The 23649-nt window shown below is 42.7% G+C and overlaps 1 protein-coding gene across 3 annotated transcripts in view; it reads right to left on the reverse strand.

Annotated features, from left to right (window-relative positions):
* The window catches only part of LOC120552233 (disco-interacting protein 2 homolog C-like), an 86992-nt gene that overhangs the window by 44611 nt on the left and 18732 nt on the right, over positions 1-23649 (reverse strand). Inside the window, exons 2-12 of one of the 3 annotated variants that reach the window (XM_039790083.1) lie at positions 20745-20816; positions 20050-20154; positions 17590-17715; positions 14973-15272; positions 13661-13783; positions 12082-12228; positions 11180-11299; positions 6345-6542; positions 4743-4834; positions 2215-2325; positions 345-468 (exon numbers count right to left, since the gene is read on the reverse strand). In XM_039790083.1, the coding sequence (XP_039646017.1) occupies positions 345-468; positions 2215-2325; positions 4743-4834; positions 6345-6542; positions 11180-11299; positions 12082-12228; positions 13661-13783; positions 14973-15272; positions 17590-17715; positions 20050-20154; positions 20745-20816 (1518 nt within the window). The remainder of the gene's footprint in view (positions 1-344; positions 469-2214; positions 2326-4742; positions 4835-6344; positions 6543-11179; positions 11300-12081; positions 12229-13660; positions 13784-14972; positions 15273-17589; positions 17716-20049; positions 20155-20744; positions 20817-23649) is intronic. The other 2 variants (XM_039790085.1, XM_039790084.1) reach the window with 2 other exon arrangements.

The following is a 23649-nucleotide window of genomic DNA, read 5'->3' on the forward strand; positions in this document are numbered from 1 at the left end:
GTAATGTTTTGAATGCGGGAGTTTTACTTGTAATAGAGTATTTTTAGTAAAGGACCTGAGTAGTTCTTCCAACACTGGGAGTGACACAAAATTCCCAAATTATAATTTTACACCTGAAGTCAACATTTCAAACACACAACAACCATAATTTTTTAATTGATTGTTTAGAATGACTTTAAAGTCTGACTTTCCAAATGGTTAACACATCCATTTAGAATGAAAGCTCGCTCCCTTTCTTCTCTTCTTCTAGTTTCCTCATGACGTGCCCTCCCCCCCCCACTCCCCCACTCCCAACAGAGAAACATCTTTACAATCCTGCGATGATTGATGATTTTCACGCTCACCTTTGAACTGTGGGATCTCTCCTGTTGCGCTCTTGGGCAGTCCCTTGTGGCAGGCGTCACTGGTCAGCGCCACGGTAACGCCACAGCTTCCCAACAGGAATCCAATCTGCTGACTGCCGGCATCCTATTGGATGAGGAAGGGGGGGTGGGGGGGGGTGGGGAGAGCAGACAGTTACGCTCACTTTGCCATCAGAAATCATCCCACTGAATAAAAATCTCATTCAGTTTAAAGGCAGGTGTAGAAATAACTGGAATCATATTTTACTAAACGCTGTTGTTTCATCTTCTTTAACAACATGCCACATGCAGCACAGGTGTGGCTGACAGAAGTGCGGCACTGCCGCTGCACTCTTTCTTCAGCCCAAACCCGAAATTTTATGGAAAATCCTGCAGCACAAATGCAGGATGGGGGAAGGGGGGTTCTAGAGAGGCGGCCAACGTGCAGCAGTTTCTGCTGCCGCAGTCATCACTGTGTAACCGTGCCGACCCTGCGCTCACAGTGCTGCAGAGACCAGCAGCTGAGATCAGATACAGCAGTGGTTCTCAAATGGGGGTACGTGTACCCCAAGGGGTATTTTGGAGGACTGCAGGGGGTACATGAGCGTTTTTTTCTAATTTTTTGTCGCTGTTTTTGAAGTTAGTCTTTTTTTTATTTTTTGTCGCTTTTTGTCACTATTTTCAACCTGTTCTTGTCTTCCTTCTTTTTTTCAAAAAACAATTCCGCTTTTTACGACGTTTTTGTCACTGTTTTCTACGTTTTTGATAATATTTTCCACCTATTCTTGCCTTACTTCCTTCTTTCTACCGACTTTTTCCAAGTTTTTTTAGGTTTTTTAAGTTTGTGTTGCCTTTTTTCATCAGCATTTAAATGTTTTTTCAGTTACATGGCTGTTGTTTGGTAAATCTATCGCTGGTCAGGGGGTACTTGGCTTGAAAACACAATTCAAATGGGGTACATTATTGAAAACAGTTTGAGAACCACTGAGATACAGTGATACAACTGGCAGTTAAAAAAAAAAACCTTTTTGTGACAAAGCTTTTTGTCAAAGTAGCGAGTTCCAGGAGGCCCCGGCCGGGACGGTGGTGGGAAGATCAACAGTTGTAGCTTGGCTGATAACAGTGAGTCTTTCTGTGACGGCAAGCGCAGCAGGACGGCTCGTTTCTGACGGGATTCTCCGCTCGCTGTCGTTCAGACAGGATTATTTTCTCAGATAAACTTGTTGCTAGCAAACAAGCCAAGTCCGAAAACCCCAAAACATTGTTTCAACAGTGTGCGGTATCACTGAGATGTCCCCACACACACACAAACACAACTGAAATGAAACACAGCGGGGCGTCTGGAGCTCCCGGGCACGAGCTGAAAAAACCCCCCCGACGTGGCCGAGGCCGGGGAGGATTAACATTACACAGCAGCGCGGTGATAAAAAATCTCATTACCTGACCCTCCCGTAGAGAAACTAATCCTTAAACTAAAGGAGAGCTCCAGATAAGCTCCAGAGCGTTTGGTCCGGGCAGCGCAGCCAGGTGACAGGGTGTGACTCTGTCAAGGTACAAAACAGTTATGTCTGGATTTCATAAACAGGAACGATTCCAGGACTTTTAAACTCTGTGCCACAGGGGGGGGACCAATAATTAGTAAGGTGTGGGGGGGAGCTGGTGAGGGGGACATTTTATCAGAATACCGCATAGAAAATCTGCTTAGAAACAACACAGTGTAATTCTGCTAAATCTTTGCCTGATTCCGACGGAACCCGTCTTAATTTCTATCAATTTACACGTGCTCGGGCCGAGGGGGGTCCAATCATATTTCAGGAGGGGCGGTGCCACCCTGTGCTCCCCTCCCAGCCGCTGCCCCTGTTCATAAAAGTACCTTGCGGCTCAGGGGGACCTCGATGGGAACGGGGACCACCTCGGCCAGCAGACAGCCGTAGAAGGCCACCATGAAGGCCACGGGGTCGTTGTTAGGAAACACCAGCGCCACCTGGGAGACGGCGAGACACAGGCCGGGGTCAGAGACACTGGGAAGCAGTGGTGGAATGTAACTAGGCAAGGCAAGGCAAGGCAGCTTTATTTGTATAGGACATTTCAGCAACAGGGCAATTCAAAGTGCTTTACATAAAACATTAAAGAGCAGTTAGAACACAATTAAAAGATTAAAAACAGATCAAATACGAGAATAAAATGTACAGTGCAGTATAAGAAATGAACAGTTATTGCTTTCCTAAGGATGTGCAAAGGACTTTATTTCTGTTACATTGATGGTTAGGAAAAGAAAAGAAAAATTGTGTATATGATGTGATTACATATATTTTGTACATTTTTCAATAAAAAATTTATCACAAAAAAGAAATGAACAGTTATTTAAAGAAGGGCAACATCAAAAAGAAAGGTCTTCAGCCTTGATTTTAAAGAACTTAGAGTTGCGGCAGACCTGTAGTTTTCTGGGAGTTTGTTCCAGATATGTGGAGCATTAAAAACTGAACGCTGCTTCCCCCTGTTTAGTTCTGACTCTGGGGACAGAAAGCAGACCTGTCCCAGACCACCTGAGAGGTCTACTAACTACGTACATTTACTCAAGTACAAACGTTGAGGTACTTGTACTTTACGTCTTTTCTTTTCATGCCACTTTCTACTTCTACTCCGCTACATCTCAGAGAGAAATATTGTTTAACTCCACTACATTCATGACAGCCTAATTATTAGTTACTTTACAAATCAAGATTTTTGCACATAAAACACATGGAGTTTATAAAATATGACGTTTTATTATAAATGAAACTACATAACAGTATAACGGCCCACAAGTCCAGCTGAAATGATTAGACCATTAAACACACTAAACTGTTTGGATCCTTTCCAGTTTCTACGATGGGAGCATTTTTCTGCATTGAGTATTGAAGGCCAGTCAACCCGATTTCTCAGGGCTAAGGAAGTAAATTGAGAGTTTTTAAGCAACAAAGTCATTTATGTATCTCTGTATGCTAAATGAAGCTGGTGTTTATTTCATTTGTCAGATGACTTATAACCTGGATGACCCTTCTATGAGTCAGAGAGAATTCAAAAACAATGAATCATACATTTGTGGTTGAGAGGTTGTGGTATAATTCTAGCTGTATTTAAAGGTGCACTAGGTAAGCCTTCTAAAACTAACTTTCTGTTATATTTGCTGAAACTGACCCTATAGACCAAATACGCCGCACTTTCGCCGCATAAATTGCAGATTTTGCGCAAAACATGCGGGGCTTGCATGCTTTCATAATCCCCGCATTTTCGTTGCAAAAAAAGTCACATATATCTTAGCAGAAAGTTGAAAAATGTTGCGTTTACTTCACACAAGAGCAGCCGTTTCCCCTGTTGCCATGGGAACCTAATGAAGTGATGTAATTACGCGACGTGAACATCATCGAAAAGCAGGGTGTTGGGGGAATAACTTTTTTTTCTCTTTTTCATCAAACTGCAGTTTTTGCAAGTTCCCGCAATTTCATCGCATGAATATCATATAGCATATTCCATCGCATTTTTTAAGAAAACGTGCCGCATAATCAAGGATTTTTGTCCGCAACAATCACAAAAAAACTCTGCATTTTTCAGGAAGGACTGTGAAGCAGGTCATTTAAAAAATGCACTAGTAGTGTAGTGCGATTTGCAAAAATCCACAGCTCCCTGTTCAGATGCACCAATCAGGGCATGTCAATCACTGCTCACGCACACACATTCATTCTCCCTTGTGGGGGGGGAGAGGGGGGCTTAGGAGACCGTTTTGGGCTGAGAAGTTGTTGATGTTCAAATATTTTGGCTAAGTCCTGGATCTTCCCAATCCTACCTACGGCACCTTTAAAGAAATAGTTTGACATTCTATTTGCTTTGTTGTTGAGAGTCGGATGAGAAGGTCGACCCCACTGTCGTATCTGAAGATTCATATTGAACCAGCCAGCAGTTAGCTTAGCATAAAGACTGGAAAACAGGGGCAAACGGCTATCCGGACTCTGTGCAAAGGTTAAAAAAAACCACTTTGTTTTTGAACAGGTTAAACAAACGAGATATAAGGTGTTAATGAGTTATCGTTAGAGGTGCTGTTGGCAAATGTTTGTTAATGTTGGACAGAGCCAGGCTAGCTGTTGTCCTCTCTTTATGGCTGTGGTTTCATGAGAGTGGTGTCGATCTTCTCCTCTATCTCGCAGCAAGAACATGAACAAGCATTTTCCCCAGAATGTCAGACTATTTTCTTAAAAAGAAAAAATGGGATTATAGATTTCAAAACGAAAGCTCAGATTCATTAAGACATTGCACATCATGTTGACGAATACAACAATAACTTGCTGCAAATGAACAACATATGAATAAAATCAGCACAAAGAAACCGAAAGCCGTGTGAGGTGGTGGAGGAGTGTGACTCACCCGATCCCCCGGTCGCACCATGGGCTCCTGCTTGCTGCCCAGTTTGTGGAGGATGTTGTAGGCAAGCTTGATGCTGCGAGACCACAGCTTCCCTGCAGGGAGCAGGGCACAGGACACGAGGGTGAGAGAGAGAGAGAGAGAGAGAGGGAGAGAGAGGGAGGGAGAAGGAGGGAGAGAGAAAGAGAGAGAGGAGGGAGAGAGAGAGAGGGAGAGAGAGGAGGGAGAGAAAGGGGGAGGAGAGAAAGAGAGAGAGAGGAGAGAGGAGGGAGCAGGGGAGGGAGAGAAAGAGGGTGAGGTGAGAGAAAGAGAGAGAAGGGGGAGGGAGGGAGGGGGGGAGGAGGGAGAGAAAGAGGGGGAGGAAGGGGGGGGAGGGACAGGAGAGGAGAGGGAGGAGAGGGGAGAAAGGGGGGGAGGGAGGGAGAGGAGAGGGAGAAAGAGAAGAGGAGAGAGGAGAGGAGGGAGAGAAAGAGGAGGAGGGAGAGAGAGAAAGTGGGGAGGGAGAGAGAGAGAGAAAGAGGAGGAGGGAGAGGGAGAGACGGAAAGAGAGAGAGGGAGAGAGAGAAAGAGGGGGAGGGAGAGGGAGAGAGAGGGAGGAGAGGAGGAGGGAGAGGGAGAGAGAGAAAAGAGAGGGAGAGAGAAAGAGGAGGAGGGAGAGAGGGAGAGAAAGAGAAGGGAGAAGGAGAGAGAGAGAGAGAAAGAGGAGGAGGGAGAGAGCGAAGGGGACCCTCCTCGGCAGTGCTGTGGAGGAAGGTCTGGCAATGCCAGCCTAAGTTGTACATAAGCAGCAGATGAAAGCATAGGAGTGCATGTCTGTGCACACGAGAGCGAGGAATCTTAATTTTAAAAATTTTGTATCTCAACTGCGGAGATATTCACTGTTATTTTTTTATAATTTCAGCATCCAGAACCACCTGGAGTGGGTACAACAGGAGAATATACAGTATCTCACAAAAGTGAGTACACCCCTCACATTTTAGTAAATATTTCATTATATCTTTTAATGGGACAACACTGAAGAAATTACCCTTTGCTACAATATAAAGTATTAAGTGTACAGCTTGTATAACAGTGTCAATGTGCTGTCCCCTCAAAATAACTCAACACACAGCCATTAATGTCTCAACAGCTGGCAACTAAAGTCATTCCACCCCTATGTTAAATTCCCATAGAGGCAGGCAGATGTTTATTTTTAAAGGCCAGTTATTTCATGGATCCAGGATACTATGCATCCTGATACAGTTCCCTTGGCCTTTTAATTAAAATAGCCCCCCCACATCATCACATACCCTTCACCATACCTAGAGATTGGCATGGTTTGATTTCAGTTAGCATAAGAGCTGGTGATAGCATTGAGAGATGATTTTATGGAAAGTACCCCAATTACACTGTTATACAAGCTGTACACTTAATACTTTATATTGTAGCAAAGTGTAATTTCTTCAGTGTTGTCCCATTAAAAGATATAATGAAATATTTACTAAAATGTGAGGGATGTGCTCACTTTTGTGAGATACTGTATTTGAATTCTTCGATGATCTTATTATACTGCTGCACAAATACATAATGTAAATGAGCGACTGGAGGACAAGAGCGCCCGGTTACCATATGTGAGGACGTAGAGGGGCTTCCCCGCGGTGTCCAGGCTGGTGAGGCAGGGGGCTTTAGGAGAGATGGTGCCCCAGCGTTGGAGAGCAGCCTCCAGGGACGGCGGCCAGTTGGTGACCACGCCCAGCGCCTCGCCCCGCACCGGCATCATCTCCGCCCCCTCTGGCCGCGGCTGATTAGGGTCCGGCTGCTGGACTGGAGATGAGGAGACAGACAGTGTCATCAGCTCACACACACCTTCAGCGTTTCACGGTTTGTTCTCGCTCGGGGGGGGGGGGACGACACCACATGGAAACATTTAGCCGAAGCCAGTGGCAGTGAGACGGCTGTGAAGAAGCACACTCAAATCCACTCATAATTAATTAGGTGGAGCTGTTGTTAACACAGATGAACTGTGGGAATGTAAAATGTAGGGGTGTACGATTCAGAAAATGTCACATTCGATTCCGATTTTTAGGCTCACGATTCGATTCAATATCGATGTAAATGTAGTTACTTTTCGTATGTATGTATGTATGTATGTATGTATGTATGTATGTATATATATATATATATATATATATATATATATTCATATCCATATTATTCATGTGGATTTGTTTGTTATTTTAATATCCTGTTAAGATGTATGTGTATGTTGTATGTGATGTCTGTAAGCTACTGGGACCTTGAATTTCCCCTTGGGGATCAATAAAGTAACTATCTATCTATCTATCTATCTATCTATCTATCTATCTATCTATCTATGTGATTGCAATAGACATACAATAAAATTAAAAAAAAAAAATGAATCGGTAGAGCTTGAATCACAATTCGAATATGAATCGATTTTTATGCACACCCCTAGTAAAATGTGTGAGTGGACAGCCGATATCCCTCTAATGTTTAGTTTTGAGGCAGCGGGCAGGAAGGATTTGGAAGGATTCAAACTTTGAGCCGTCGGGATAAAACGTGGCTCCAGAGGGACTTATCCACTACACCAGGGCTGCACAATGGATCGGCTTTTTTTTGTCCGTCATCGCGATATCAACAGGCGCAACGAACACATCGCGAAAGGCTGCGGCATATAACGGAAGACACTCAAAGATTCTTTTGTTAGTTGAAAGAAAATATGGTTACACTTTACTTGAAGGTATCTACATAAGAGTGACATGACGCTGTCATGAACGTGTCATAAACATTATGAACAAGTCATAAACGGTTATGACATAACGCTTCTTTTAGGAAGTGTCATTCAGTTTTTGTCAGGACAAGTTAGGGTTAGGGTTAGGGTTAGGGTTCAGTGTCATGTGTTCATGACAGTGTCATGTCACTCTTAGGCCGGTTACACACTGGCTGCGTGGCGCGAGCGTGTCAGCTGCGTGGCGTGTCCGTTTATATTTCGGCTCCCATGTTAACCGGTTAGAGCTTACACACCGCCTGCGTGACACGCGCGTCTCAGGCGTGGCTCGAGCCGCGCCGAAAACGCGTGCCTGCTAGAAATAGAACCGACGCCTATTTTTCACGCGACACGCAAGCGTGTTGGAAGCGTTTCCAGGCAAAATACAATAGAAAAAGATGTTTATATGTCGTTTAGACACAAATACATATTAATAAATGACATGTTGATGTTTGAAAGTCTCTAGGTTTTGATATAAATATAGATATAAATGTAATAATTGATTTTCTAATATTGCACCTGTCAATACAGAACGAAATATTCTGGAGCCTATTTTGCCGTCAATACTGCCGACGTTGTCTTTGCTGTAATCAGATCAGAATATATTTATGTTTAACAAGGTATTTCATTTTATCAATGGGAAACATCCATGTGTCCAGACAAGGCTAGCAGCAGCAGCAGCGCCGCGTCAGACACGTTTCTGGTGTGTAAAGACAGAAAAATCCACGCAGCTGACACGCAACAGAAACGCCACGCAGGCAGTGTGTAACCGGCCTTATGTAGACCGTCAAGTAAAGGGTTACCGAAAATATTAGTAGAAAACTGCACTTTAAAATGTAAAGGTTATACATTTTTTAGTGCTGCCTTTTACATTCAATTAAATGTTCAAGTAATATTGTTAATACTGTTGGCGAGTAATATCGTTATTGCAATATTCAACAACGTTATTGCATATTTTTCTCATATCGTGCAGCCCTACACTACATCAACCCTAATCTATACTTTATCTCGTATGACCACAACACAATTATTTACAACACATTGCAAAAAATGTATCCAAAATACACAACACTGACTTTTTTTTCCCCATACAGCTACAGTAGACAGCACTTTAGTCTAAAATGCAAGGATTCTAAAGAAGACAATTAAAGATTAGAAATGAGGAGACAAAAAGAGTGAAAAATGCAGCCAGATGGTGAGAGCCAAGCACACAGCAGACAAACGTAATGATCTGCAGAGAAGTCTGGGATCAAGATTCCTACATTATACATTTTAAGAAATACTTTGTGTTCTATATGAACCAGGCGGATCATCATCTGGTCCCTGTCATCTCTTCCACAGGACTCTTGAGATGAAAGTCAGTCTTTACACTGACACAAGGCAGTGAAATCAATGGGAATGTGAGTTTAGCACAATATTCAAGTGAGAACATTTTCCATTTTAATCTACAGTTTAATACTCGTTAAAACCTTCATGTTCATCTTTCTATCCGTGTTTACAGACTAACAAGAGATAAATAGGAGCCACCAACATGTCTAAAAAGCTTTGGGTGACCTTTAAAGTTTTTATTCAGAGAACATTAGCTGACCACTGACACTTTTGTAAATATTAAAAAGGTATATTTTGGATCTTTTGGAATGTGGTTGTATGAGCTACTTCTCCATAGTGGGTGCGTTAGCTACAATGGATGGCGGTCGGCACGACAACAGTTTGGAGATGCAGGCAGGAGTACCGACACGGACGCTAAGCAATGTCCTGCTGTGGACGGGGGGGCCGCAGATATACACATTTTAGTAGGGCTGCTCCCTCTGAGTCGATTAGTCGACTAATCGGTCGTTTTGGTCTTAGTCAACTTAGATTTCTTTAGTCGATTAGTCATGTTTGATGCTTTTTTCATGCTGAATGACTTATTTCCAAGAAACATACGAGCACATCTCTGGTAAACACAAGAATTAAGGGTTGACGTTTTACCTAACAGATATCACCGTGAAACCTACTTTGATTACTTTCATTAAGGCAATTTTTTTGTTGTATTACACGTTTTCTGAAATGTGTTTAAATATGCAAAGGAGGCATTATCTTATTCAATATATGCATCCTTTTGCATGACTCTTTGCGGAGAAACTCAGATTTACAGATCTGTCGATTAAATCAACTAATCGATTAGTCGATACAATTGAATGAGAGTTAGTCGACTAAGACCTTCTTCAATCGAACACAGCCCTACATTTTAGACACCTAAAAACATCTATATCACTCTAAGTGTACTCTATATTTAGAATGTTTTCACCGCTTCACCTTGCTGTCAGACGGCCCTTTACGACGGGGAACTGAAGCCGTTATATCTGCTCTCTTCTAAGCCACCAGACTCCTTCATTTTACCTCTCAGAACACGGGAGTTGCTGCTCTACCGCTGCCTCCATCAGTTAGTTTGATTGGGTCATTGCGTGACTGTGTTTAAAAGGGTTAGGAATGAACACAACTTACAAATAAACTAACCGATGGAGGCAGAGAGAGACTAGGAGTCCTGAGAGGTAAAATGACTGTTTTTGTCAAAGGAGTCTGGTGGCTTAGAAGAGAGCAGAGATAACGGCTTCTAGTTACTTGAAGGTATCTACATCATTCAATTCAATTTTATTTATAGTATCAAATCATAACAGGAGTTACCTTAGGACACTTTACAGATAGAGTAGGTCTAGACCACACTCTATAATTTACAAAGACCCAACAATTCCAGTGATTCCCCCCCGAGAGCAAGCATAAATGCGACAGTGGCGAGGAAAAACTCCCTTTATGGGAAGAAACCTGGGACGGACCCAGGCTGTTGGTAGGCGATGTCTGACCCGGCGGGGTGTTGATAAGACACAAGCGTTTTGCAATATGCGTGCAATGTAAACATTATAAACGGTATAAAATTTTTTTTAAAGAAGTGCTGTAGTTTTATGTATCCAATTTATTTAGTATTAGAGCACTGCAGAATGTTTGGTTTTTGAAGCTTGAAAAGCTATGAATTAAATATCCTACATGGCTTTAATAGAACAATTTATTTGACGCATCGTGGACGCATCGTGACGCATCGAGATATCGAATGGAATTGAATCGCTGACATGATAATCAGAATCAAATCAAATCGGGAGATCAGTGAAGATTCACACCTCTATTTATATCCACTTTTTTTTTTTCTACCGAAAATGATTAGCGCTGGTCAGGGGGGGGGTACTTGGCTTAAAGAAACAATTCAAAAGGGGTACATTATTGAAAAAACGTTTGAGAACCACTGACTTAAACTGATGTTTTTTAGGTGTCTAAAATGTGTATGTGTATCTGCTGCCCCCTGTCCACAGCAGCACATTGCTTATTAGCGTCCGTGTCGGTACTCCTGCCTGCTTCTCCAAGCTGTTGCCGTGCCGACCGCCATCTACCGTAGCTAACACGCCGACTGTGGCGAAGTAGCTCATACAACCCCACTCCACGAGATCCAAACTATCCCTTTAACACGTCAGCACTGTGTTGTGTCTCCAGGTGTTTCCTCTTTGACAAACACTTGTTCTCACCTGTCCAACACAACAAGTGTTCTTAAAGGAACCATCTAGAGAATCACTCATGACTCCAAAGTATGAAGAGAGATTGGATAACTCAAATCAGACAGACAGAATCAGAGACGGTTTCTAACCCTCCAGAAGTTCATCAAAGTCATCGACAAAGAACTCCCGTAGCGGAGGTCTGCGAGGCTGCTTCAGTGTGTTCACGAGCTGCTGGATTTTAGCTGACACGCGACTGCTGACTGGAACACCTGTAAAAACCCCAGACACATACATTTTGGTTTTTGGCACCTTATTGATAATCTTTGTTGCTTATATTTTGTTTTTATTTGCACTCTTTATAATTTGCACTCTTTCCTACTCGTACTGCAACTGCTGCACAACAATTCCCCCTCGAGATAAATGAAGTTTTATCTTATCTTATCTTATACACACGGGGGGTGAGGATATAATGTTTTAGGCTAATGTTTTAGAATAAGTGGAAAATAAAAAGTGGTGGCCTGGGTTGCTTGCAAGACAGTCCTTACTGTATTATCAATAACAACTCCTTCAAACTTCAAGTGTTAACGGCAAGTTTTTTTGAGATAGTGACTGCTGATAGATCGCTGGTTTAAATTTCTAGATGGCTTCTACAAAACACGGGAAAGAACTGAATGACAAACACTGTATTTCTTTAACGAGGCTTTCATGCTCTCGGCTGCTCTCGTGGAGCCGCTACAGGCTGCGGTCGTTCAGTTTTCTAACTGCATGAGCTGCATGATTGTGAAGCACGTTGATTAAGAACAGCTTTCTTTAAAAAAAAAAAGAAAAACACATGAAAAGGTAAAAAAACAAAACAAAGAAAAGTCCAATCTGTTCATCCAGGGGAGTGACATGAACAGACACAAAGTAATTGGTCAGTTCTCTACGGCGACGGTCCAATTTGAGCTCACCTCCTGATTAAGGAGATTCTAGTTTTGAGCCGACTTCAGTATTCTTTACTCAGAGGCTCCGGTTGGGAGGCAGGCTAAAAAGGTGCCACGGCGACTCTTACCATCGCCCGTCTCCATGCGCTCTGCGTTGCCGTACTTCTGCGTGTTCCTGGCAATGGTTCCCATATTGGCCATGTGGTGACGCTCGGTGTGGGAGTGGGGCGAGTCCGACGAGTAGCCCGTCACATCCGGGGGGGCCGAGTGATTCTCTGCAGGGAGACGAGGGAGGGAGGGAGGGAGGGAGGGAGGGAGGGAGGCAGGCAGGCAGGCAGATGGAGAGAGGTAAAGATGGTGACTAATGTGTGTGTCAAGCGCTTTTTTTTAATTATAGACACCTTAAACACGTTTTGATGTTTCGGTGTTAAGCTGGGTCACATCCCTGCAGCGAATCTACTCAATACAATACCTGTTTCCAAATAATACTTCATTTGTGTTCTTATACTCAAATAAAAGCACGTGTTATGATACAAAGTGTAACGCTTCGAAACAAAACCTGCTTTTCCAATCATCAATCAGGTGACATTTAAAGGTCCCATGACATGGTGCTCTTTGGATGCTTTCATATAGGCCTTAGTGGTCCCCTAATACTGTATCTGAAGTCTCTTTTATATAGACCTTAGTGGTCCCCTAATACTGTATCTGAAGTCTCTTTTATATAGACCTTAGTGGTCCCCTAATACTGTATCTGAAGTCTCTTTTATATAGACCTTAGTGGTCCCCTAATACTGTATCTGAAGTCTCTTTTATATAGACCTTAGTGGTCCCCTAATACTGTATCTGAAGTCTCTCTTATATAGACCTTAGTGGTCCCCTAATACTGTATCTGAAGTCTCTTTTATATAGACCTTAGTGGTCCCCTAATACTGTATCTGAAGTCTCTTTATATAGACCTTAGTGGTCCCCTAATACTGTATCTGAAGTCTCTTTCCCAAAATTCAGCCTTGGTGTAGAATTACAGCCACTAGAGCCAGTCCCACAATGAGCTTTCCTTAGTATGTGCCATTTCTGCTGTTCTATTAAGGAGGAGAGAGGGGGGGGGGCAAGGTGGAGGGTGGGGGTGTGGCCTTGACCAACTGCCACTTTGCTCGTTTGAAAGCCATGATGTCTCTCTCTCAGGGGTGGGTTAAATTATCTGGGCGGGTAAAGCAGAGAAAGGGGAGGTAACCTTGCTCCTTATGACCTCATAAGGAGCAGATTCCTGATTGGCCCATCTGAGCTTTCATTTTCTCAAAGGCAGAGCAGGATACCCAGGGCTCGGTTTACACCTATCACCATTTCTAGCCACTGGGGGACCATAGGCAGGCTGGGGGAACGCATATTAATGTTAAAATAACCTCATAAAGTGAAATTTTCATGCCATGGGACCTTTAAATTGATTCTTTCAACACAAATATACAGAAATAAATCATTTTATCAGATGAAGAAGCTTGTCAATAACTATCCTAAAATCAATAGCACAGTGTAGTCAAACGTTGCTCTAATAAATCAAATGTATTATATAGCTATTCTTTCTTTTAGTTTATCAGTAGTTTCAGATCTTTTGTCTGACTTTGGCCTAAAATCAAAAACCAGAGGTCTGTTTTCCTGGAAATTTGACTACGGCTGTATTTATTGCAGCTGATATTTAAGTGTGGGACGTACCGTCTGACTCCAGCGGCGGTGGCCACAGCATGTCAGATCCAAACTCACAGGACCGTCGCAGAGATCCTCCGTTCTCTGCTACACTCAGAGCTCCCTTCCTCTTCAGGGACAGGTGGCCGATACCTGAACGCACACACGCAGGTGTCAGTGTTTCCTCTATGTGGATTTTGTAGTGGCGGCCCGCCATGGCAAAATTTCTGCCGCCATGGTATGAGAAATAGGGCAGACGCACAATTCGCGGTTGCTTTTTAAATGATCCTGCCGACATAATGCCCCCCCGTTGGCTGCCGCTCACATTGCAATTAAACAACAAGTAGAACTATTCAGAGGTTATTGGGCCCGTCCAGTTTAACTCCACATCCTGATGTGTTCATGTAGTTTATCGTCGAAACGTTCGCTTTCTTCCGAGTCGACTATTAAACCAACAGCTCCACCAAAAAACATCACCGCGGTGGGTCCGTTCTAAAGGCAATATCGATTTTTTTTTTAAATAAAAAATGTTTTTTAATATATATATTTTTTTATATGTTTAAAAATATTCATGTAAGACAGTGGTTCGTGTTTATGTTGTGTTTAAACCCCCTATCTCTAGACGGCTATGCTGAGACACACCACTAGTGTCCTTGCCTAGCAGTACCTAGCAGTGCCTAACAGTGCCTAAGTACCTATCAGTGCCTGACTTTTTGCTAGAAGCTAACAACGTAGCTATGGCTGAACTTTGGCCTACTTTAGCATATACACATTAGCTCACTAAGAACCTGGGAACCACAATCCCAAACTGGCAGTTTGATTTTCTGTGTACTGAATTGTTTACCTAAAGTAAACTTCTTTGACTTTTATGCACATCTTTTTTTAAATATTAGTTTTTCTAAAATTATACTTTAAAAAAAATCCCAATATATCGCCTTACGCACAGTATTGCAATATATAGCAATATATTGAATCGTGACCCACGTATCGTGATATGTATCGTATCGCCAGATTCTTGCCAATACACAGCCCTAATTAAAACGGTAAGTGAGTCAGTGTAATATAATACAAACTGGAAATGGTCGATAGATAGATAGATAGTCCTTTGGGTTTTGGTTTCCCTATGAAGAATTGTTGTTGTTCGGAGAGACCTGCCCCCACTGCTAAAAGAAATCCTAAAGGAAACACTGGGTGTGTGTTAGACTGTTTACACGCTGATGCAAAGGTAACATGAAAGTTTTAACAATTTGCTGCCCAAAATATAGTAACAAATGTATAGAAAGAAAAAGATCCAACTTTGACACTATAAAGTGGACACTCGGTTCCTTCCTGAGAGTCTTACCGTGGTGCGACTGCGACAGGTGGCTCTGCTGGTGGTGCAGCTGGCCCAGGTGTGTGTGTCCCAGGTGTGTGTGCGCCAGGTGCGAGATGTGCGTGTGCGCCAGCGAGTCGGCCAGCCGCCCGGCGTTGCCGCTGCCGCCGCTCTGCGTGGACGAGGACGAGGAGGAGGTGGAGCCCAGGTGGGCGGGGCCTAAGTGGGACGGGCGGCTCATCCAGTGCTCCATGGCTGACATGTCGTCCCCTGGCCCGCCCCCCTCCTCCTCGGAGCCCGACGACGAGTCTGAGCACAGGGGCGACAGGCCTAGTGAGGGTCAGTATGCGTTATCAGAAAACCTTCACACAACGTCAACACTAGAGCTGGAGCAATTCCACATGGTGCTGTACAATTCATGGTCTCAGAAAGAATTGCGATTAACAATATAATTGTCTTTTTCAGTCAAATTTTTAAATATTTATTTATTACTTTTTTAAACGAATTAAACTTTTGAATGAAACAACGCCTCTTTATTATCATTAAGCATTTTTTCTAACTGCCCCCCCCGTCATTTCTGTTGCTATGAACATGTATAGTATAGCTATTAGCATAGCTTTAGCTCACCAGTCCGAACAATAATCACTTATATGATTACAATCTGGCACATCTAAACAAAATCAACAATTACCATCAACAGGCAAACCCCTTAAGACCTTAGCTAATGTCAGCAATTAATTGCGGTTAAACAAAGAAACCTCTATTATGTAAAAAAAATTTATAAAAAATGAAATGTAATTATTGTTACAGGCCTAATCGACACAACATCAGCACATATCTGCACTATCAAAGTCTACGTTAACAGGAACAAAAATAAGCTGCTTTTAACATGAAAGGAACAATTTGACAATTTGGGAAATACACTCATTCTTTCAAGAGTTAGAGATAGAGCTGGGCAATATATCAATATTATATCGATATCGTGATAAGAGACTTGATATCGTCTTAGATTTTAGATATCGTAATATGGCATAATTTTTGTCTTTTCCTGGTTTTAAAGGCTACATTACAGTAAAGTGATGTCATTTTCTGAACTTACCAGACTGTTGTAACTGTTCTATTATTTGCTTTTACCCACTTAGTCATTATATCCACATTACTGATGATTATTTATCAAAAATCTCATTGTGTAAATATTTTGTGAGCGCACCAATAGTCAACACTACAATATTGTTGCGGTATCGATATCGAGGTATTTGGTCAAAAATATCGTGATATTTGATTTCCTCCATATCGCCCAGCCCTAGTTAGAGATGGGAATGTCGATACCGCTCTCATATCGGCACGTTAAATGTGAAACCAGGAAAGAGTCCGGGGTGCATAGCTCTGTTTTTTGGTACTGTTTGATCAACCCAGATATATCAAAGTCCCTCGGCTGGCTGTAGCTTCCACATGTGAGCCTCTGAATGCTAAACAGATCTGAATTGGGCTTAATTGTCTCAATTCAGTAAAACAATAGTTCAAAGTCAAGCAGCAGACGATGACTCACCACTTTTCATCACTGAAGATGTGTGATCTCTGAGACTGCCAGCTCTCAGAATGTCAATAATTAGTCAGCTCACATAGCACAAACTACAAGAACCAATTTAGTTGAAATTGGCTTCAAGCTGCATTTAAAAAAAAGAGACTGAATTTACTTCTTTGCATAAGAGTTAATCATCTGAACACAGAGGAGCAGGCACAGGGGAGGCCCAGCAAACATCCATGTGAGCACAAGTCTTACATTTAAGTAACATAAGAGGCAGATTCATTGTCCCACCAGGATTTTTCTACAACAGTCTGTGTTGTCAGACGGTGTAAACAAGTCCAGGTACGTGTGGGCCTCTGGGGGGAGACGTCAGGTTCACTTAAGATTTTTCTCCAAAAGGTTAAAAGGCAAATTACTGTGATGAAAACGATTACATTTCCTTCATTAAAACTCAATCAACACCCAGAATTGCAGCATCAACTCTGATTATGTTCAATCCAATGAGCTCATATTTGAGGTAAAGGTCAACTCCATCCCATTTCAGCCAACTCCTCACAGTGACAGAACACATTCAAATAATAGTTCATAATAATCTGTGTTTTGCCAGTTTTTCATGGCAGGCCACTTTTACGTTACAGCTGTCTGTTGTTTGTTTTAACTGTTAATCTGTCAGCGGGTTTGCATGCCTCATTAAATGTCTGTTTTAGCAGCTTTTTTTTGTGAAATAAATGTGTTCCTCTAAAGAACCAGAGACACGGCATTACAACATAATCCTGTCTGGGCACAGGGCGGCCTCTCTGGGGTCACATTTTAGGCTTAGTGCCGAACCCGGTTCAGCTGAGATAACTAGTGTACGGGCGTGTGTGTGTGTGTGAGTCTTTCTCACTTTCCAAGCATTTTATAAATGCAAAGTCACAGGAAAAATGATCAAACTCTCGGTCGCTTTTAATGGCATTAGTCTGAGAATTTAAATCAATTCTCTCTAAGAAATGTGCACGTCAATAAGTCAAAAATAAAATCACCTTCTTCTATCTCACTATCTCACTTCTCGACCAAGAAGATGGTTGTATTTGTGCAGCGTGTGCCGGTGTGTGTGTGTTTGTGTATGTGTCTGGTCACCTGGAGGCGTGTACGCGTCCATGGAGGTCTGCACCACCAGAGAACGTCTTTTGGACGGCATCGGCACCGCCACCTTCCTCTCCACGTGGCGCGCCAGCACGGCCTGCACCGCCTCGGTGTGGACGTCTGAGAGAGGGAGGGAGAGGGAGGAGGGGAGGATATATAGGGAGAGAGAGGGAGGGAGAGGAGGGAGAGGGAGAGAGAGGGAGAGGATAAAGAGAGATAGGAGAGGGAGGGAGGGAGAGAGGGAGAGAGGGAGAGGGAGGGAGGGAGGGATAGAGAGAGAGGAGAGAGAGAGAGAGATAGGGAGAGAGGAGGAGAGGAGAGAGAGAGAGGGAGGAGGGAAGAGAGAGAGAGAGAAGAGAGAGAGAGGGAGAGAGAGAGAAGGGAGAGAGAGGGAGGAGAGGAGAGAGGAGAGAGAGATAGAGAGAGAGAGGAAGAGAGAGAGAGATAAGGAGAGAGGGAGAGAGAGATAGGGAGAGGAGGGAGAGAGATAGGAGAGAGAAGGAGAATAGATAGGGAGAGAGATAGGAGAGAGAGGGAGAGAGAGAGAGAGGAAAAGAGAGAGAGAGAGATGGAGAGAGAGAGAGGGAAGGAGAGAGAGAGAGATAGAGAGAGAGAGAGAGAGATAGAGAAAGAGATAGATTCTTTCTTTTTACAAACAAAGGAACCATGGAAAACTCCCCTGGAGTTTAAGTCCAGCAGATTGGAGACAAATATCAGTTTGTGTAGTACTACATACTGTAGCTGAAGTCAAATATCAATTTGTGTAGTACTACATACTGTAGCTGAAGTCAAATATCAGTTTGTGTAGTACTACATACTGTAGCTAAGTCAAATATCAGTTTGTGTAGTACTACATACTGTAGCTGAAGTCAAATATCAATCTAATTAACTATTCATGGAGATGACTTACAGGAATGAAACATTTTTTAGCACCCTAACTTATGTATGACTACTCTAAGTGGCAGCTCAGCCCTGTTAACTGGCTCCAAACCAGCGATGCTTCTTTAATTTATAATTTAGTAACTGGATTTTAGTTTGTGGACTTTTGAATTAAATGTATTTTGAAGCACATGAACCCATGAGAGAGGACAATGTTGACTTATTCAAGATAAGATATTGGTCAAGGACTACGGCTGAGAGTCCAGAGACTTAATAGGAGTCAGTTAATAGAGAGTCTTTGTGAAGTGTGAGAGAATAAACATTTTGTATTTTGTATTTGCTTCCATATGGCTGATGAAAGTAAGACCTGAGTCTTTTGGAACGCCAAGATGTCCAACTCATGGGAAGCACAGGATGAAGAGTTTTTAGAACTTGAACCTGTAATTGGGACTAAAAGTCTCCGTCGAGTTGGACTCAAAAGTTCCCCAGCTTTATGAAAAAACTTTTTTTTTTGCTCGAGTACTCCTCTACATGACAAAGACATCCATCCAGATGCAATTTTACTGTTTTGTGTTTAGCAGTATGAATTAAACATCTACATAGTAGGGCTGAGCAATTAATCCAAGTTTAATTGCGATATCGGCTCCTAACGATCACAAAAACAGATTATTTTGCACATTACGTTTTGCGAGTACACTTTTATTTTGTCTTGTGTTCCGAATGGGAAAAAAAAAAAAGTTTGCTTATCGCTTATCAGTTCAATTTTCTAAGCACAAATGGACATTTGGAAAAACACAAAAATCGGTTAAAATATCAAATTTTTAATTTTTTTCCACCTTGACAAATAAAAAAATTGGATCTTTAACCTGTTTTTCCAATTTTTTGTTTTTATTCAGAGGATCAGAAATTTTGACAATTACAAAATTACGTCTGGGCTCCAATTATTCAATACTGCCATGGTATTCTCTCCCTCGTTCCGCCTAGCTACGCCCCGCCCCCCCCACTCGAAACCATCAGTTGCAAGCACCTCTGACCCCAAAGTCTAGCAGTTATTTTTGGTCCATAAGCAGTTAATGACCTGCATATTCCGCAAAGTAGAGGAAGAGAACACCATTGCAGCATTGAATAATTTTTTTTTTTTTTTGTAATAAAAAACTGAAAATTGGAAAAACAGGTTAAAGATCCAATTTTTTAATTTGTCATGGTGGAAAAAAAATTTAAAATTGAATATTTGAACCCATTTTTCTGCTTTTCCAAATGTCCGTTTGTGCTTAGAAAATTGAACTGATAAGCTTTACACGGACCGTTTTCACTGCTGATTTGTTGAACTGTTTGACTTTTTTTTTAAGTTCAATAAATGAAACATCCTGCCAAAAGCCAAAGAGTAATCGTGTTAAATAATGGTGAGTATGATTTTATACAATAACCGAGCAGCCCTACTACATAGTTACATTATTCAAACGTAAAGGAGGGAACATGTCTTGTCGTTGTATGGTAAATTTAGCAAATGTTGGTTGACGGCAGTGATTTTGCTGCCTGCGGCTGTCGTGCAGGTGTCAGGTGTACTCTCCGTACCTGATCGGTAGCGCTCGTCTCTGGTGCCGGAGGTTCGCCGCCGGTGGAAACGGGCAGCAGAGGGAGGGCCGAGTGGGGCCCGATGGGACATGGGCCCCTCCATACCTACAGAGGCAAGCAGGCAAGCAGGCGGACAGACACACACATATATACACACACACACACACACACACACAGATATGCACATACACGTTTCACAAAAGCAATAAATACAGTCAGCGCAATAAAAGAAAAACAAACATGGAGATGATTTGAATCGGCAGAAAAATTTGATTTTTCTGACATCATAAAACAAATAATTAAAAGAAATAACACAAAATGAAATCATAATAATGTGGTAGTGCTGTGATATTGTTCTGCTGTCTGACAGAATTCCCCTCCGTATTTTGTGTCCCTTAACATCCAGAGCTACATCGCTGTCATGAACGACTGTGTGTGTGTGTGTGTGTGTGTGTGTGTGTGTGTGTGTGTGTGTGTGTGTGTGTGTAGGTACAGATGCAGATGAGGCCCAGGCTGAGCTCTAGGGAGTCTTAACCTACATTCACTAATGGCGGCGGCTGAAGACTGAATCCATAAAGGACTGCAACTGTATTTGTCATTACACCAAATCGATACCCTGGTTGTGAGGTGGGAATATTTTATCTATGGGAGAGGGGGGTGTGTGTGTGGGGGGAGGTCAGAGGTTGCTAAGTTACCTCCAGCATGTGGAAAATATGCCCTGATCAGTTTGGACCTCTTCTTCTCATAACCCTTCTGAGTGATGTCCCCTGCGAACAGATAGAGATAAATAGAGAGTGAAAGAGCCAGTGAGGGCTGCTTTTTTTTTTTTTTTTTTTTTAACTAATGAAATAAGTTATTAAACATATTGCTTAAAGTTTTTTTTGTTTGTTTTTAGTTAAAGGGAAGCACATGGCTCTCAGTTTAAATCTCCCATCATACAGCCTCGTCTGTCTCTCCCAGTCTTTTAATGTCTCTGTCTAGACTGTTAATTAAAGATAATTAAAAAAAAGTGAGAAACATAAATAAAAACAACACAAAATAAACAATGGGATGAATAATGATGACAATGAAGATATAAGAAAAGAAGTCAACTTCTACCAGCGGCTGTTGTTTTGTCTTCATCTCATTTAATGAAAACATGACGTCTGACAAACAGCTGGCAGGACTCGGCTCTACGGCACGTCTAGACCTCGTCTGCTTTCTTATTCGAGAACACGGACGCCTGATAGCTCTTCCATCTTTGGTGTCGTTTTGTAGTTTCCGTAACAGAGGACACCGGACTCTAGCCTGGTCCTACCAGACTCTGGTACACTAGCCTGGTCCTACCAGACTCTGGTACTCTAGCCTGGTCCTACCAGACTCTGGTACACTAGCCTGGTCCTACCAGACTCTGGTACACTAGCCTGGTCGTACCAGACCCTGGTACTCTAGCCTGGTCCTACCAGACTCTGGTACTCTAGCCTGGTCCTACCAGACTCTGGTACACTAGCCTGGTCCTACCAGACTCTGGTCCACTAGCCTGGTCGTACCAGACTCTGGTACTCTAGCCTGGTCCTACCAGACTCTGGTCCACTAGCCTGGTCCTACCAGACACTGGTACTCTAGCCTGGTCCTACCAGACTCTGGTCCACTAGCCTGGTCGTACCAGACTCTGGTCCACTAGCCTGGTCCTACCAGACTCTGGTTCTCTAGCCTGGTCCTACCAGACACTGGTACTCTAGCCTGGTCCTACCAGACTCTGGTCCACTAGCCTGGTCGTACCAGACTCTGGTACTCTAGCCTGGTCCTACCAGACTCTGGTCCACTAGCCTGGTCCTACCAGACTCTGGTCCATTTATTTAGTACAGAGAGTCTGGCCACTCTCCATTGACAAGCGTTAACTTCCTTGAAGGCAGGTACTCTGTTGAAGTTTAAAACTATTGGATCTGCCACAACCAATCGCTAACGTTTGGCTTAGCATCGCTAGCGTTAGCCTTAGCCGACTCCTTCACCACTAACGGAGCGAGCTGGAAAATCAAACCTTTCCTGAACCCCGTGGGGAGGAGGGCTACCACATCATGGCCACCAACAAAACTCAGCAAAGATTGTTCTTGCTCGGGCTTTAACTTCTGGATATTCGGCAGCGTTGCCACAACGGACCGAATGGCTTCGCTCGCATCTTTCTCCGCCGCCATTACGGAACTACAACTCAAACTAGCGCACGACCTCAACGTCATCGTTCTCAGCCACTCCCTCTGTTCGCTGATTGGACCGGTAAAGATTGGCCGGGGAAAATCCAAGTATATATATCGCAAACCCAGACGTAGTACTGAAGGAAAATGAAAGTCGAGCGGAAGTAGGCTAGCCGGACTCCGCCAAACAAATGAAAACCTGGAAGATCAAAAAGGGATTTTGCGGAGAACTAACCGAGATGTAGACTTATTGCCACGGAGATTCAACTATACAGTACTAACCAAACAGTGTGTCCAGTAGAGCTGCAACCATTAGCCGACTCATCGATTAGTCGATCGACAGAAAAATCATCTATTTTGACAATCGATTAATCGTTTTAAGTCATTTTTCAGCTTCTCCAATATGGAGGTTTCCCGCTCTTTTCTGATTTGTATCACATAAAACTGAATATCTTTGGGTTTGAGACTGACAAAAAAGACATTTAAAGACATCACCTTGGACTTTGAGAAACTAGGATGGACATTTTTCACTATTTTGTGAAATTTTATGGCGCAAACGATTAATTGAGAAGAATAATCGGGAGATGAATTGATAAAGAAATGATAGGTTAGTTGCAGCCCCAGTGTCCAATACTACAAACCTCAGTGTGCTTAAAATAAAGTGCAAATAGCGTAACAGTCCGTGAAAACCGCAAAGAGAAATCCGATACTGGAATCAGGGAGGGATGCATCGGATATTTTTTGAAACTTTTGGAAAAGGACAATCTGTAAATCATGTGAATGGCCACATGTGTGCAGCCAATGATCTCCGCTCCCTGGATGATCTTGACCGAGAGTACGTAAAGATCCATTTCACCCGGACACTCTCTGTTTGAACTACTGCCCTCGGAGCAGACATTTGAGGTAGGGATAGACAGATTATTGGCCTTAGCCGAATATCGGGCCGTTTTTTGGCAGTTTGCAGAGTATCTGTATCAGCGTTTTATTTGCCTGATAACCGATAACGTTAGTGAATTAAAAAGTGTTCTACTTTGGCTCGGCTACAGCTCTGTGTCTGTCCCTCTGCCTCGGAGTCACTCACCACTGAGTCTGACTTAATGTCCCGTAGGGCTGCACAATATGTCGTTTTTTTTTATCGTCATCGCAATATCAACTGGCGCAATATACATATTGCGAAAGGTTGCGACATATCGCGATAAGACACTACGAGATCTTTTGTGTTAGTTGAAAGAAAATAAATGTAAAAAACTGCACAGTCGGGGTTAGTAGTGCACAGTCATTGTCAATTCAATGTTCAGAAATTGTTAGAAATGATTATTTGTTTTAAATTCAACAAGCAATTTGTTGTATTTTAAAAGAATACTCAAAGCAACAGAAAGGCAGAACTGAGTACACTCTAATATCTGTTAATTTATCGCAAGTCATATCA

The sequence above is a fragment of the Perca fluviatilis genome, chromosome 22 (genome assembly GCF_010015445.1).
Source record: "Perca fluviatilis chromosome 22, GENO_Pfluv_1.0, whole genome shotgun sequence".
Lineage (NCBI taxonomy): Eukaryota > Metazoa > Chordata > Actinopteri > Perciformes > Percidae > Perca > Perca fluviatilis.